At 38.9% G+C, this 16,125-nt stretch overlaps 2 protein-coding genes across 2 annotated transcripts in view; both read left to right on the forward strand.

Moving 5' to 3' along the window:
* Positions 1 to 1,790: 1,790 nt before the first annotated feature.
* Positions 1,791 to 16,125, forward strand: part of map3k10 (mitogen-activated protein kinase kinase kinase 10) — a 37,933-nt gene continuing 23,598 nt past the window's right edge. Inside the window, exon 1 of the mRNA XM_023351046.1 lies at positions 1,791 to 2,736. Coding sequence (XP_023206814.1) covers positions 1,791 to 2,736 — 946 coding nt within the window. The remainder of the gene's footprint in view (positions 2,737 to 16,125) is intronic.
* On the forward strand, positions 4,588 to 9,126 carry LOC111611953. The gene is made up of 5 exons (XM_023351047.1): positions 4,588 to 5,274; positions 6,108 to 6,195; positions 6,420 to 6,566; positions 6,819 to 6,920; positions 7,703 to 9,126. Exons 2-5 carry the CDS (start codon positions 6,121 to 6,123, stop codon positions 8,006 to 8,008), a joined length of 630 nt encoding a protein of 209 aa, XP_023206815.1. The 5' UTR covers positions 4,588 to 5,274; positions 6,108 to 6,120; the 3' UTR covers positions 8,009 to 9,126.

The raw sequence follows: 16,125 nt of genomic DNA on the forward strand, positions 1-16,125 counted from the left end.
TGACTTGAAGATCGAAAACATTGGAAGCGCTCGTTCCCGTGAACGTGCACGCCACTGCCCGGTGTGTTTGGATGCAAAGTCAGCCCACAGACTGACAGCTCCGAGCTCGGGAGCGGAATAGTGGAGTCTACGCCTTATTTTGAGGATAAAACCCGCTCGGACACGGCGAAACGCTGCGGAATAATAACACCCACTAAAGCGGCAAGGACCGTTTTAATTTCATTCGGAATTTAATTGGGATTTCGGATCCTAATGAAGACGCCCCTGCGACTGTTTCTGTGGATGTTGCTGCCTTCAGTGTCCAGGTTAGGTTTCAGTGGACGCCGGGATAAAATAAAGAAGTCAGAGGCGGAAGACGCGTCATACACGTATTAGAATATTTTGTATTATTATTATTATTATTATTTAGAAAAGGACATGGCTGCAGTGGACTCGGACCTCAGCCAGCTCCATGCAAATCTTCGCTGACAACATTTTCCACCTTACTGAACCGAGTGACAGCCTCCATCTCTGCTAAAGAAGATATTTACACAGCCTCCGTCACAGCCGAACATGTAGTTCTTCCTCTAAACGTGACACAATAATGATAAATGTTTGTATTTATCGGTCTCCAGCGAAGAGGGACTTCTGCAGCAGACCTAATGTAGCCCCGCAGCAGCAGAGGCGATTGATGCAGGCCGCTGCGCACGCACGGAGGCAGGTTTGTTGCGTTCAGGCTGCTCTGGATGCTGAACATGGTGCCACTTCACTGCCCCGCAGCAGTCACTGAGTACCTGCTGCCACTCAGCCGTCGGCCCGTCTCTCTCATCCCCGCTCAGCTGTATTAAAATGGACGAGGCCCCTTTGTCTGAAGCCTTTCAGGGACGCTTAACCGGCTAACGAGGTGGCCATGCGTGGATAGGATTTAGCCCGGACCGGCTCGTGGAGATGTAGGGCGAAGATATCCGCGGATATTTCCACGCACAAACGCAGAGGAGAAAGCAGCCCACGTACATGGAGACGGCTGGCGGGGGAGGTGCATCGGCTGGATGAGAAATAATGTGAAGCCCCCTCCTGCACAGAGGATTTCTCTCCGCTCATGCACTTGCTTTGGCTGTTACTGGGAGCCTAATAATTTATTTTCCTTACTGAAATTAATCTGACAGTCAGCTGTGGCTTCATTGTCACGCCAGCAACTGGTGAAGCCGCCTCTGATCTGTCAGGGTTCATTTTTAATTGGCTGAAATTAAGCAAACCAAAGCCAAGAACGAAAATCTCCAAGGTCATAATTGAGCTGAGATTTTTTTTTTATTATTATTGAATACGTTTCCTAAAACCTAGGAATGAATTTTTCACAGTTCTGCACATCCTTCACTTAATATTTGCATCGTCTAATGCAAAACCACAGTGATGGCAATCAGTTCTTTTTATAAGTAGCTATGAATACCTACTGTTTTCTAATTTACGAGAATTTGTGTCAGCTTTCAAAAGACTCATCAGTCCATGCAAACAATCCGTTTTCTAGGAAATCCAGTCATGGATCTGCCCTGCTGAGTGTCATTGTTTGACCTGAAGTACATTACCCCTGTGTGAACCTGCCTTTTGGCAATACCTGCTACTTGCACATTGTGTTGCAACTGTACGATTTAGCACAAATTCATAAATGAGATGCAGTGAGCCGGGAGATCCCCTGATCTGGGCTCCTTCAGGCTGGTCGAGACCACTTCGCCTCAGTCCATGGGCCTTGTGAGGATTTCGTGCCTGAGTTGACACGGGGCCAGCCCAAAGCTTCAAACAGCAGTGAGGCTGCCATGAATCCATACGGAAGAACAAGCAGCACAGCGACCCCGCTGTCTTGCACCAGCTGCGGAGGCTGCTGCTCACCGCCTCCCCCTTGCCTCATCCGCCCTGGGCCCCCGTCCTCTTCTACCACTACCTCCTCCTCTTCCATGCCCCCGAGCATGACCCCTCCACCACCAATGTCCCCCGCCCCGTTCGTGCAGGTGGAGAACGGAACCAGCTGGAACTCCTCTACCGTTTCGTCCTCGGACTCTCCAGATTCCCATCCCGGTCACCGGTGCGGGGTTAAAAATCCCAACCCTTACTGGACGGCAGTGTTTGATTATGAGGCCACAGCAGATGAGGAATTAACCCTGCGACGCGGTGACCTGCTCGAGGTTCTCTCCAAAGACTCCAAAGTGTCTGGGGATGAGGGTTGGTGGACAGGAAAGATCCAGGACAAGGTGGGTATCTTTCCGAGTAACTATGTCACCAGAGGAGATGCTGCCAGTTACCAGCAGCTGAAGGTCGGGAGCCTGGTGGCAGTTCGGGTGAGTGATTCCCCCTTGGAGATTGACTTCTCAGAACTGACCCTGGAGGAGGTGATAGGAGCCGGTGGGTTCGGGAAGGTGTACAAAGGAGTTTGGCGGAGAGAGGAGGTCGCTGTAAAGGCTGCCAGGCAGGATCCAGATGAGGATATTAGTGTCACAGCGGAGAGCGTGAGGCAGGAGGCCAGGCTGTTTTGGATGCTTCGTCACCCCAACATTATTGCTCTCCGCGGGGTTTGCCTGAAGGAACCCAACCTCTGCTTGGTGATGGAGTATGCCAGAGGAGGGGCTTTGAACCGTGCACTGGCTGGGAAGAATGTTCCCCCGAGGGTTTTGGTGAACTGGGCCGTGCAGATTGCCACGGGCATGGATTACCTGCACAACCAGGCGTTTGTACCAATCATCCACAGAGACCTCAAGTCCAGCAATAGTAAGTACTTTAACTTTTAATAATCTGTATTGATGAGATTAGCAACAATCAAAAAGGATTTTAGCTCATTACAAATATAAAGTTGGTTTCATGGTCTCTCTTGTCTTTACTCCATATCTTTAACATGAAATACACTGCAGTTAAATTAATTGTCAACAAGCTTTTTCATAGTGTATTGTAATTGTTCTTTTAGATCAGGGGTCCCCAAACTTTCTCCTGTGAGGGCCACATAACTTGTCCCTTCTCTGATGGGGGGCCGGGGTCAGTTTGTAACAGAAAAAGTGTGACGATTGTAAGAGTGCTAAACATAAAAATGTATTGTTTTTCAGAAAGCACAATCAAATAACCTTTTCTGGATTCTTCAGAGAACAAAAGTCAGGAAATAACACTATTTATGAAATAAATAATAACCAAATAACACTGGGTTCTCCACATAAAAAAAAGGGTTAGGGTCAATTATATGCATGTATAAAATAGTTACTAACTAATAGTTAATAATAAATAAAGTTCATTATTAAGGAACATTTTATTGCAAAAGTCCAACTTATCAAATAAAAATGCACATATATGAAAATACTCTGGTATTGTTCAGGGGGCCGGACCAAATGTGGAGGCGGGCCGCATCTGGCCCGCGGGCCGTAGTTTGGGGACCACTGTTTTAGATAGAAGCTCTCCATTTAGTGGGTAAAGGATATCGGCTGATTGGTTCAAAGCATGTCCACCTTTTGCAAAGTCACATTTACCAGGATAGATGGACAATTATTGTGTTCTTTATCTTTATCTTTATCTTTATCTGGAAGGAAATGTGTTAAAAACTATAACTCTTAGTTTATGACGTCTTCAACGCCCCGACAATAAATCCATAGTTGGGGCTGTTGGCTCCAAAGAGCATCAATAAATTTGATAATATAATTGAATTTGATAATTGACAGCAGTGACATGTTGGTTTTATTTCCTGATCATACTTTTAGTTGTACAATGTGTGATTTTAGTTTGCTAAAAAAAAAAAGATTTCCACATCCTTTATGGAGTCTAGAAGCGATCAGAAACAATCACTTGTAGAAAATTGCGGAAATATGGTGATGTTTATAACGCAGTTTTCATTGTGAAGCGATATGACAGCTTAATGTTTTTACCATGTAGTTTTAAATGAAGATGAACAACAGTCTCCTCTCTTACTCTCTCAATAAAAGGACTGGACTTTAATCTTCCAGATATAATCTCAGCCATATTCCGACACGAATAACATTTTGCCTTTCATAACTGTTGTATCGAGGGGGTTAGAAAATACAGAATTTTAGTTTACAAGACTCTTCTGCTACACATCACATTATCAGTTATAGTGGAGGAATAAAGCACATATTTGTTCTCTTTCTCTCCCAGAGCAACACAGCTTCACTCAACTCTTTACTGTTTATATATATATATATATATATATATCTATATATATATATATATATATATATATAAAATAAAATAAATGGCACAATACATCCGAGCACTTTGTATTGTGCCATTTATTTTTTCTATCAGATGAGATGGTTGAAAGTGTGAAGAAAGACCTATTAACCTATTAACATTGAGATTCACATTTACTGAGAATTATAACAATAATCTTGCATAATGAGGTTTTTCGAACCGCAGCGGCTGTTGAAAGGCTTTGGTGATTTTAAGAAAATGAAACCATAATTTATAATTTCAGAACTTAATCAATCTTTATGGTGAATTGTATCCTTTACAATTCAACTGAACAACAAAAAATATATTTCTTAATGGAGGGAAATTCTAAAAAAAAAAAAAACAACAACAAAAAATGGCTGCATTACACTGAAAAAACTGTGATCAGGGTTAATTAATATTTACTAAATAAATAAGAGCAAACTATACATAATAAAAAAGACTGTGTGCAGTTTGGAATCTCACTGAGCTGAATTAACCAAATTTGAATATTTTTTTAATTGCATTTTACTCTGTTTTTATTTAAATAAAATCAGCAGAAAAACAATAAGTAGAATTTATTTATTTTCATTGGTAAAGTCAAAAGTGCAGAAAATTGATAAATTTTACTCATTTGGGAGGCCTTGATTTTTCCGCCCAAGGCATTTTCATCACAGGAACATCGAGTCTGCTTGGCATTTCATGGACTACCGTTTGCTTAAAGGTAAGACATGTTTTAATTGCTCTTAGTTAAACAATTCAAGTGTCTGTAGCAGTTAAGCATTGTCTTAGGTTACTGCAAATTACCAAACATGGCAACTTTACTGTACAGCAAGTCAATTAAGTTATAGTGTGAAGGATTCGAAGTCAGTCTACGTCGTCTTTGATTTGACTAAATGCATTGCAATGATTGAAAAAGTAGTCTCAATGTCACAATTTAATGTGACTAACGTCATACCGTTATATAGTGGCCGTAGAATACAAGCTACTCTTTTATTTAATTGAGTTTTTTGGCCTCAGCCCAAGCTCCCCCTCCCCCACCTTAACAAGCTAGCTAGCATGTTTGGCACCATAATGGAGGAACAGACGTTGTTTTCAACGGTGAGAAGGCTAATCGTTTAAAGTTACTGCATTTAGTTTTTACAATTAAAATGTACTCCAGTAACATTTTTACTCAAGTAGCATGTTAAAAGCAGATTTCTAATCAGTTTTTATAACGTTACACATTTCGGAAGCCGTTTTGCATAGTTACATTTTGAGACAAAGCGCGCTGTTTCTTCTTTCTTCTTTTAATTTGGCGTTATTTTCATCGAACGTCTGTTATTGTGTTTTGAGCACAATGGCTGGTGTTTTGCTAAACCCAAGTTCACCGGCTCTCACTGAGGCTCTCCATTAACGTTACGTTAGTTACATTCAGATGGCACAAACGGCTTCCTCGTTTTTTCCTGTTTTCTCGGAAAAACGTTATGCTTTCAAACTGTGGTTGCAGCTCACACTGACAGATAAACAGTTACAGTGAGATGCGTCTGTGAATGTTGGGTTGAAATCAGTACGTAGAGCTTCGTACTGACTCTGATCTGCCACAGAGAGAGTGAGAGAAATGTTTCCTTAGTCCGTTTTGGGCATCTTTGATTTTAATATTTATTGTTTGGCATTTGTTGATGTGCATATTACCTTAAAATCTGTTTCATATTTTTGTCTAACATCTTAAAACGATAGTTCATTTTTTGAAATGGGATTGGATGAGGTATTCATCCATAGTTGGTATATTATAGAGCTGGATGATTTTGAAAAAAATACTTAATTGTGATGATCTTTTCAGTGACATTACAGTTGCAAAATGATTAGCAATTTCTGAGGGAAATATAATTTTGTATGATTGTTTTCTTATTTTCATTGAAAAAATTAAGATGATTATGGCGCGATTCTTGCAGGGATGTGTAAGGGATGTTTTTTTTAAGCCAATCACCCAGTATAGAGGACATCAAAGCCAGATGGCCCGCTCTATTTGAGACATCTCACGTGAGTTATAAGTGCATGCTAATCAGAAATATTCCTAGTCAATGTGAAGGATTGCATTTGTGATTCTGCATTTAGCTATTTGATACAAAATGTGTTACATTACTGTCATCTATTTTATAGATCAAATTTGATCCATCTTCTTGCTTTTGAAAAATGTCGTAAGAACAGTATGTATGTTTGTAATATTTGAGGCTTTAAAACTGGTTTCATGATTTGTCTTTCAGATCCAGGATGAGTTTCACAGAATCACAATGGTGCATCTTGAATCAAAGTTCATGTCCAAACTGGATGAATATACTCCTCGACTTCTGAACCTCTTCCACTCCAAGGGCGGAAACATGGGGTTGAGATTGCAGGCTGTCCTACTCAAGGTATCATTCATTGAGCATTATGGTTGCTAATATTTTATTCTCAAAATTTTGTGTTTAAACTTCTGGAATATCATTGCTTAAATTTACTGGAGGTTAGCCTGTGATTCTCTTTATAAATGGAATATGAAATAATCGCATGAGAATTTGTTTCAGTAGTGTTTTATTACACTGGTCCCCAAGACGGCACAGGAAGGATCCTTGAGCTTATTAACAGTAATATAAACCACCTGGTGTTTATTTTTTTCGTTTCAGACTCCAAGCAATCCTGACATCAACATGACCAGAGATGTTATCATTCGATGTTTGATGCTGTACCTTGGGGAATCTACAGATCAACTCTTAAAAGAGTACGATGTAAGTTGAAGTAGATGTTAAAATATAAAGTAGGTGATTTCTCTCATCTCTTTTACTTGGTATTTGTTGGAAAGTCCAATCACAAAATAGTCATAACTGTATTTCTCCCAGTGGTTCTTGGCAAGCTATATCATTGTCCTCTGTTAAGTTTGTTTAAATTTTTATTTTCCATTAAGGAATTTTTAAGTGCTAGTGCAGAATGCTATCTCAATTTGATTTCACTAACTGGCATAATTTAAAACTTGTCAGTAATTTATGTAATTTTTTTTCCTAAGAATGCTTCACCTTACCATAACTTGATTTTTTTTAAGTCTTTGCAATTTGTCCCTAAAAGCGAGCTAAGAAATGATGGCCAAGACGCTGCTTTGTGAATACAAAGACATTTTTACAGAAAGTCTGAGGCAATGCAGAATAAGATATTCATCAAGACAGTGCCAGGAAGAAATAATAGTGTAATGGATTGATTTAATTTCAGAAACTTCATTTAGAAATATTTGTAACTGTTCAGCTCATCATTGTATAATTGATTATATTATAATAATATAATATATTATTATGATTGATTTATATTTGTGTTTTTTTTTTTCATTTTTAAATTATGTGCATTTTTTTTTTAGTGTTATCTCAGATTTGTCTAAAACACTGACATAAATAGAGTGCATTACAAGCAACGGCTGACAAACTCCAGATTTTCTTGTCCAAACAGTTGTAAGCAATTTGGGAAATGGAACCTTCTCCTTTGGCTGTACTGTCTGATATGCACAATGTTCTTGCTATTACAGGATGCTGATGAAGACAGTGTGTCACAGGACCTTGCTGTTCAAAGCCTGAAGATCTACAACGTCAAAGCTAACATGTCAGAGGATCCAGACATCGGTATCATGGTGGACGGCGTGAAAATTCTAACTGCTCTGGGTGACTTTCCAAGGGCTTGCTCCCTGCTTGTTGGGTTGGCGTATGCTGTGAATCTTGCTTATCCAAAGGAGCTCAGATACACGTTTGAAGTGTTTCAGAAACTTCTCCTCGGGCTGGATTGTTCAAAGCTCTCCCCAAAAGTGAACAGCCTCAGGAATAAACTACTGGCTTAAGAAAACGGACCCTTGCTAAACAAAAGGGAATAGACAAGTCACTGTGAAAACCAACACGCAAAACTTTGTGAAATGCTCTGTGAAGTTAGTTAAAATTAGGGTAATTTTCAGTTCAGTGGATTTCTGCATGTGTATTTTTTCTTGCAGTACATTACAGTTAACCACCCTTTCTAAGGACTGACCCCTTGTTCTCATATGTGGTAGTGCGGCCTGTTGTATGGCTTTGGATCTGTTCAGGTCTGTCACATGAACCCTTGTCCCTTTTATACAGCATAGAGCATCCACTATTGCCTTTTTGGAGAGTCCATGCAGGCTTCACCACTGAAGGGTGATGATCTGCAGACTGCAAAACTTTGTTGTGTTTCACTTGCACTTTATATAATATGTTTTTGTTCAGTTCTGTCTTTCAACTTATTTTTCGAAAAGGAAAGTAAGTGTCACAGAGCCAAGGGCCCCAACACAGTGACAAGATGTAGCATAAACATACAAAAAAAGAAAATGGAAGTTTTTATGCCTCAAAGGTCTCGCACATCTCTCACATCTTGTCATGTGTTTTCCCCAGGTAAGTTTTATGTGCATACTTGTTTTGTGCTCTGCATGCCTCTTAAACATAAAGTGAACTCTTATGTGATTGATAAATTGTTGAAGCAAGCTTAACTGGTCCAAGTTGGTTGTTGTTGATGTGATGGTTCTAAAAAATCATGTTAACTATACTTTGAGCAGAGTGGCACTATGTTTTTGACTTGATACTGATATATATTGCCCCTTCTCTGTTTTATTGTTGTATTTTGGAATTTTGCATTTGTTGGGTGCTGGATAAACACGTTTTATAAAGTTGCACAAATAAATGCTGCTGCTGTTTTATGCATTGTAATTTGTTGTTTTTTGATGCCACTCAAGTTTGGTCAGGATATTGGGTAAATTAGACACAGAAAAATTATGGCAACAAAGTGACATTCAATATTATTGAATAGATTTAAAGTCCTATGATACAAATAAAAACTTAAAATTTATCAATTATTTTAGCTACAGATAAATAAGAACAACAGTGTTAATGTGTTGAATTAAGCAATAATGTGCTACAATATGAGTTGATATCATTTATATTATTTACTAAATCCAAATAATTTTTATGCTGATGTTTAGTAAATCTAAATCAATTTCACCCATTTAATTAATAAATATAAGTTAATTTCAGCTGTTGCTTTTATTAAGATGTACTTAATTTTTTTAAGTTAAGTTAAGTTAACATATTCAATACTTTTTAATCAAAATTGTATAACCTAAAATCTATTCAATTATATTATGTGTCACTTTGTTGCCACAATTTTTTTAAGTAACCATTGGTCAAATTTTTCTCAGTGTACTTTGTTGAAATACCTTTTCATACAATTTCAGCTTTCAGTCTTCTCGAGTATTAAAATGAATGTTTTCCACCTGATAAAAGTTCAAGGAGGATTCTTATGATAGTTACTCATGCATCTTTTATTTAGAAAAAAATGCATGGGTATCATGAGTCGAATGGATGTCATCAAGGTATCAGTCAGAAGAAGATTACTAAAAATGCAGCATTACTAAAATTGGACATTTGGATTGTCCAGAGTCGTACGTTTATACAAAACGAGGTGCTAATTCTAATTTTTGTTCAGTATTAATTGTGTTCCACACATGACAACAATCTTCTGTATTCTTTATATATCTGGAAGAAGGAGTTTGGCAAAAATAATGGTCCTTTCCTTCCAAAAACAACTTCTAGATTTTGCTAAATTCTCTCAAAACCTTACAGAAAATTTTTATGGTGTAATGAAATCAGACTGGGACTTCCAAATGGGAAGTTTGGCACCCCTCATCACCAAGTACCCACAGTAAAATGGTGGTGGCAGGAATATCTTCTGGGAATACTTTTCCTCTGATTCTAAACTTTTGTCACTTTAGATAACATCTTTAACAGCCTTTTAAATACTAGTCAGTTTTAAAACAAAATCTTTATGCAATGCATGACTCAAATCATGCAACAACTTAATCTGAGACAAATTTAAGCCTTGGAAAGTTCCACGCTAGACTCCAGGAAAAAAAAAAATTGACAGATAATCTGACAGATAACATGCTCTGAACGAAAAAAGTCCCAACAATCTGGCAAATATAGAAAAACCTTTGCAGGTTTAAAAAGGGTAAAAATTAGTTGGTTAGAAAATGGGATGCTGATAGAATCATACCAAAGAAGACTGAAGGCTGAAATTAGATCAAAATGTGCTCAGCAAGATATTAATTTAGCATTATGTAACCAGGTTATTGCAATTTTTGTGCTGTATGTTTCCCTCAACAGAGTTGATTCCTAAAGGATAGATGTCACAAATGATGTTAAACCAAGTTTTTAAGAGCTTATCAAGATGTAATTTTTTTGACACAAAACCCCAACATTGTAATCGGGGTGTGAACCGTTTTGAAAGCCACAATATTTGCCTCACAGGTGTTTGATTTGTAGCTACGACTATGGCAGACATCAGGTTGCTTTGTGGGAAATAATTTAATGCAAACAAGAAACGACTTATTCAGTAAACTTGACTTCTGCAACCATTATGTTTTTCTGCTTATTCTTTCATGACGTTGTTTGAAATGTTTCATGTTACTATGCAACGTTTTTTTTTTTTTTGTGGCGCTGACTGCTAACACTGCAGGAGAAACTTGAATTTAATCACAGCAGGGAGGCCTAAATCCTGGAGAATTGGTCTCTCTCTGCCATCTTTTCCCTGTCATCTCTCCTCCTCTCTCTCTGCACCTCCTCCTGCTCTCTGTCGCCATCCTCCTCTTGCCTCCCCTCCTCAAGGAGAGCAGATCTGCTCTGCAACTCGCTGGGCTATTTTTGGTGCTTTGTGCTACTTGCTGTTTAAAGACACAGTTACAGTTGTTGGAGCACCAAAAAAGAAGAGAAGGAGAGTCCTAAGTGAGTGTTTCTGGGTGTGTGCAGGTGTTGCAGGGCGCCTGTTCGATTGGAGTGACATGCGTGGAAATACGGGTGGAGTGTGAAAGATACTGACTAAAGGCCACTCAGACAGTGAGACAACAGAAGCCTCTGAAGGCTTAGTTGGTCTTAAACCCACACTTCTTCCCTCTTATTCATTTTCCTTCCTCCCTGCGCAGATTTAAAATTCAGAATCATACTTGCATTTGACGGCAGAGCCTTGGCAACAACTCCATATAGACGCCCTTCCATGGTGACATGGCTGCTGCCTTTTGAGTCACTGAGTCATACCACTGCTAGCCGCTGTCAGCTGCTGTAAAAACGCTATTCCTCCAAGTTAAAGTGTTGCCTGTGTGAAAATAGCTGCAGACGAAATGGAGGAATGTGTCAGGTGGAGATCTAGGGCTGCAACTAATGATTGTTTTAGTCCTAATCAATTATTCTGAAGATTAATCGGATCATAAATTTGGCACATTCTGCAGATTTTTCATTTACCCACTTAAGCCTTTTTTATTACATAGTATTAGAAATGTATTAAAAGAGTCAAATGAGCAAATAATTAAATTCCCTTTTTAAAAAATAAAATAAAGTAAAATTGTTGTTGCCTAAATGCAATAACATAGGATTTCATTAGCCTATGCTTGATTATTTACCAAAGGATGCATCTGCAGCTACAAATACTGTCGATTCTGTTAATAAATGGATAGCAAAAGGTGATAAGAGATTTCTTTTTGAGCTGGGTGAAGCTAAAACTTTGCCCCTTGAGTTCTGAACATATTTACAAACAGAAAAGGTTTTACTGCTCTGACTGTGTTGTTCTTTAGGCAAATGACCATTTTTTAGTCTGTATCCTCCAGTCAACGATTAATCAATCACCAAATTAATTCACGATTATTTCAATAATTGATTAATCATAATTAATTCGATTAACCTTTTCAACCCTATAGAGACCCAATTGATTGATTTAAATGGGAGGAAATACAGTTTGAACCATAGCGTTCTGTCTGACACCCATAATGCATTTGTGATGCCCAGAAGGTGAAAGAATGGGAAGACGAGAGAGCCAATGAGTGAAGAGATTGACAGAATACCTGGGTGGAATAGATCAGGTTATGAAGAGTGAAACAAGCTTTTGGAGCCGTATGAGAGGAGAGCGATGGGAAAGAACAGGAGAAGGAGAGCGTGGGGGATAAACAGTGGGTACGTCTAAGTTTAGGGTTACACCTTGGCGCATTGTTTAGGTGTGCCGGTCTCAGGTGTCCCCTTGAAACCGCCAACGACTTGGCATCAGCGCAGCTACAGAGCAGCTCGAGGCCCCCCGAGCTTTTCCTCCGTCTCCCGTCAGCTGGCTCAGTAAACAGGCTGAAGGCGCCCGAAAGGATGAAAAATAATCACCAAAACGTGATGCGTTATCTAAATTCAACATGGCTTTAAAGCCTTGTTAAACACAACAAAGGATTCTTATTTTCAGCCCGGTCCAGATGCTTTCTTCTAAATTTATCCCATCTCACTCCACGTCCCACAGTCTGTTAATAGTTGTGTGTTTATGCAGAGTGCCGCCGATCGTTTGGCTCACGGCGGCAGCTGAGCGTCTGACTGTGTAACGGAGATAATTTGACTGCCGTGACTGCCTCGGAGTGATGTAACAGCATCTTTGTGTGCTGGCAGGTCATTGGCCCCTGAGTCATCCCTTACCTGTCGCTCCGATGCCGGAGCAGCCTCTGGTTTGTCAAAGCAGAGGGCTCCAGTCTGCTTAACTTGGCTCCAATTGACAACTAAAGTAAATAGAAAGGCTAGATAGAGTCACAGGATAGATAAAGTTCTATCCTATACAAGTAGATAGATGTCTACTTGTATAGAATAGAAAATAGATAATTTAGATAAATGTTAACAGCACTAATTTTAAGAAATATTTGTTAATTGTATCATCAAATGAGCAATAATAATACCTAAGTAAGTAAAAAAGCACTTTAGCAATGATTCAAATCTTGTTTTCACTCCGTAAAATGGCCAATTTTTGGGACCTGGGACAGATTAACTTAGAAAATCTGACAACTTGGTTAACAATGGTTATAAATGCTTTGTTCAGATGCAAGCCACACTTTTCAGATTCATCTTCCACTTCACATATATGTTCTACAGTATGTGGTGTGGTTATTAGTAAAAAAAAAGACCTCTGCAAATATGCTCTGAGGTTTGAGTTGCAACGTCACAGAATGTTTGACCAGTATTAACAGAGGTCAGTACTTTCTCCACACCTTTACACCCTGTTCCAAATTATTATGCAAGTGATGTTTTCTCAGATTTTCTTAAATGGTCAATGCAAATGATGGTCAGTATAATTTTCAAGTCATGAACTATTACAGTATAAATCAAATTTTACTGAACAAAGCTCTCAATGAGAACAGTAGTTGTTCAAAAATAAAAAACTCAAAATGCAAAATGTTCCAAATTATTATGCACAGCAGATTTTCTAAACATTTTATGGATTATAAAGAACTGCAAACGGTCATTCTTTGAATGTGCAGCATTAAGTGGTCACATGTACTAAAATCAAAGCTATTTCAATCAAAAATATCTTAACAGACTGAGTTACATGTTAACATAGGACCTTCTTTGATATCACCTTTGATATACTTTGCTGAGGTCATTTTCACACCTTCAGGGACTCTGAAGGTTCCGACCAATGATTCTCTCCACATGATTTCAGCCCAAAGCATGACTCCACCACCTCCTTGCTGACGTCACAGCCGTGTTGGGATGTGGTGGCCGTCCACCACCAATCCACTACTGCATCCATCTGGACCATCCAGGGTTGCACAGCGGTCATCAGTGAACAAGTCTGTTTGAAAATTAATCTTCATGTACAGCTGGGCCCACTGAGACCGTTTCTGCTTGTGAGCTCTGGTTAGGGGCCCAATAGCAGGTTCATGCACCACAAGCCTCTGGAGGATCCTCCACCTTGAGGTTCCAGAGGCACCAGCAGCTTCAAATAACTGTTTGCTGCTTTGTAAGGGCATTTTAACAGCTGCTCTCTTAATCCGATGAATTTGTCTAACAGGAACCTTCCTCATTTTGCTTTTATCTGTACAAACCCATCTTTGTTCTGAATCAGCCACAAATCTCTTCACAGTACGATGATAACGCTTCAGTTTTTGTTAAATATCTAATGTTTTCATACCTTGTCATACGGCACTACACTATCTGATGATTTTCGTCAGCAGAGATCCTTTCTCTTTCCCATATTGCTTGAAACCTGTGGCCTGCTTAATAATGTGGAACATCCTTCTTAAGTAGATTTCCTTTAATTGAGCTCATGAGACAAACTAATCAACCAGCTCTAATTATAGTGATTCAAAGAGCCCTGACACACAATATCATCTATAAATTTAATGGCACAACAAAAAATGTAATCTTTATGACACTTAAATCCAATTTGCATAATAATTTGGAACATGATGTATAGTGTTTAATTGGTGTCTAATGAAGAATCAGAGTTACTGCTAACCCAAACTCAAATGTAACACGGCGCCCAGCTGCTGGAATCAGCAGTTTACCGAACAGCAGCTTTGTTGTTTTTGTCCTTTGAGTCTGTGTACTTTTGTATCAAACTAAATGACGACTCGGGAGTATGTTCAGTGTCATGGAAATTTTTAACATCTGCAGTTTCACACGGACTGTTTGAGTTGTTCAAAGGCTCAACAGCAAACAGGTCTGCAGACCTTGAGTTGTTTCCCTGCCTTTAAATTGCAGATTTCCTCCGTATTTAGAACCAGTGAAGTTGTGGAAAAGCTTCACAATAAATTAACCCTTTATCACAACAATAGCAAAATCTTACACAGAATTATAGAAAAATCGAATCTTTTATTTGAAGTACATTTGTTTAGAAGGGGAAAATCCACATTAAGCAATAATTGTTTCAAAACCACTCTTGTTCAACCTTCAACAATTCCAATAAAGTAAATATAACTAAAAGATTTTTAAAACATGTTTAACTGTTATGTATTCATTTTTATCACCAAGATTTCAGCTTCCCCCTGAGTCTAAATAAGACATGAGACAAATTGCCATTCCTCTTATCCACTCTTAAAAATGGGAAAGAGAAGTGAACATACCATTCAAGTGCCGGTAAGTAAAATGTATTTTGATCTTCACAGGTTCTGACATAATCTGTAAGAAAATAACCATATAAAGAGTTCAAACATTTAAAACAGCTAGAACTGTGATAACAATTCTGGGTGAGAAGCAGTGTTTATTTTGCCACCATGCACAGTGAGGAGGATGGCAACGCAAAAAAACCAAGCCTCCAAAGCTCAGTGTTGGACAACTTCAGCAAATATTGGACCTTTTAAACACTATTTAGATTACAACGTAAAATCCACAAATACTTGAATCCCCCTCTAAAAGTGCTTATAAATGTCTATTTTAGTAGTTCAAACACTAAATATACCTTAATATGCATCAATACGCACACTAGAAACCATCTTAGCACTACCAAAGAAGCTAACATCTGCAGTCTTCCTCATCTTCACCTGATATGGTTTTAGCCAATCAGCTCCAAGGAAAGTGAATGGCGCTCCTGGATTGGCTGCTTTCCAAACGCCAGCATGTCAACTAGCATTGCGTCTAGGTGTTGCAGCTTTCCAAGCTGCATTTTCTTTTGAATATTTTAGGAAAAAATAGACAAATTTCTGACACACAATTTGGAGCTGCATTCCACATAAAAATCCAGAAATACAGAAAAGAAAATAAGCAAGGGTCCACTGTAATTCTTTGGGTCTGATACCAAGAAGATGCCATTTTCTGTCCTCCAATCATGAATGTAAACGTGGATTTTCCTAAACTCTGCTCGGATTTTAGCTGGAATGTTGCGCTAAGATTGAGCAGTTTGTCATCAAAAAGTCCAGCTGCAATCAACATGAAATAATGGATGAATATGTGACAAATAACCTCAAACCCACTGCTAAGTACGGTAGAGGATCTACAGTATAATGCTGTACATTACAAAAAGGCGTTCAGTGCCAGTTTATTTAGAGATTAGTAGAGGCAGTGAGTCATCTGCAGGTAAGACGATACAGGTGACAAGACGACCTAGTGTCGTCTTGTCACCTGTACAACTAGACTCCCGCTGGGACGTGTCTGAGCTGGTTTCACG

The sequence above is a fragment of the Xiphophorus maculatus genome, chromosome 18 (genome assembly GCF_002775205.1).
Source record: "Xiphophorus maculatus strain JP 163 A chromosome 18, X_maculatus-5.0-male, whole genome shotgun sequence".
NCBI lineage: Eukaryota > Metazoa > Chordata > Actinopteri > Cyprinodontiformes > Poeciliidae > Xiphophorus > Xiphophorus maculatus.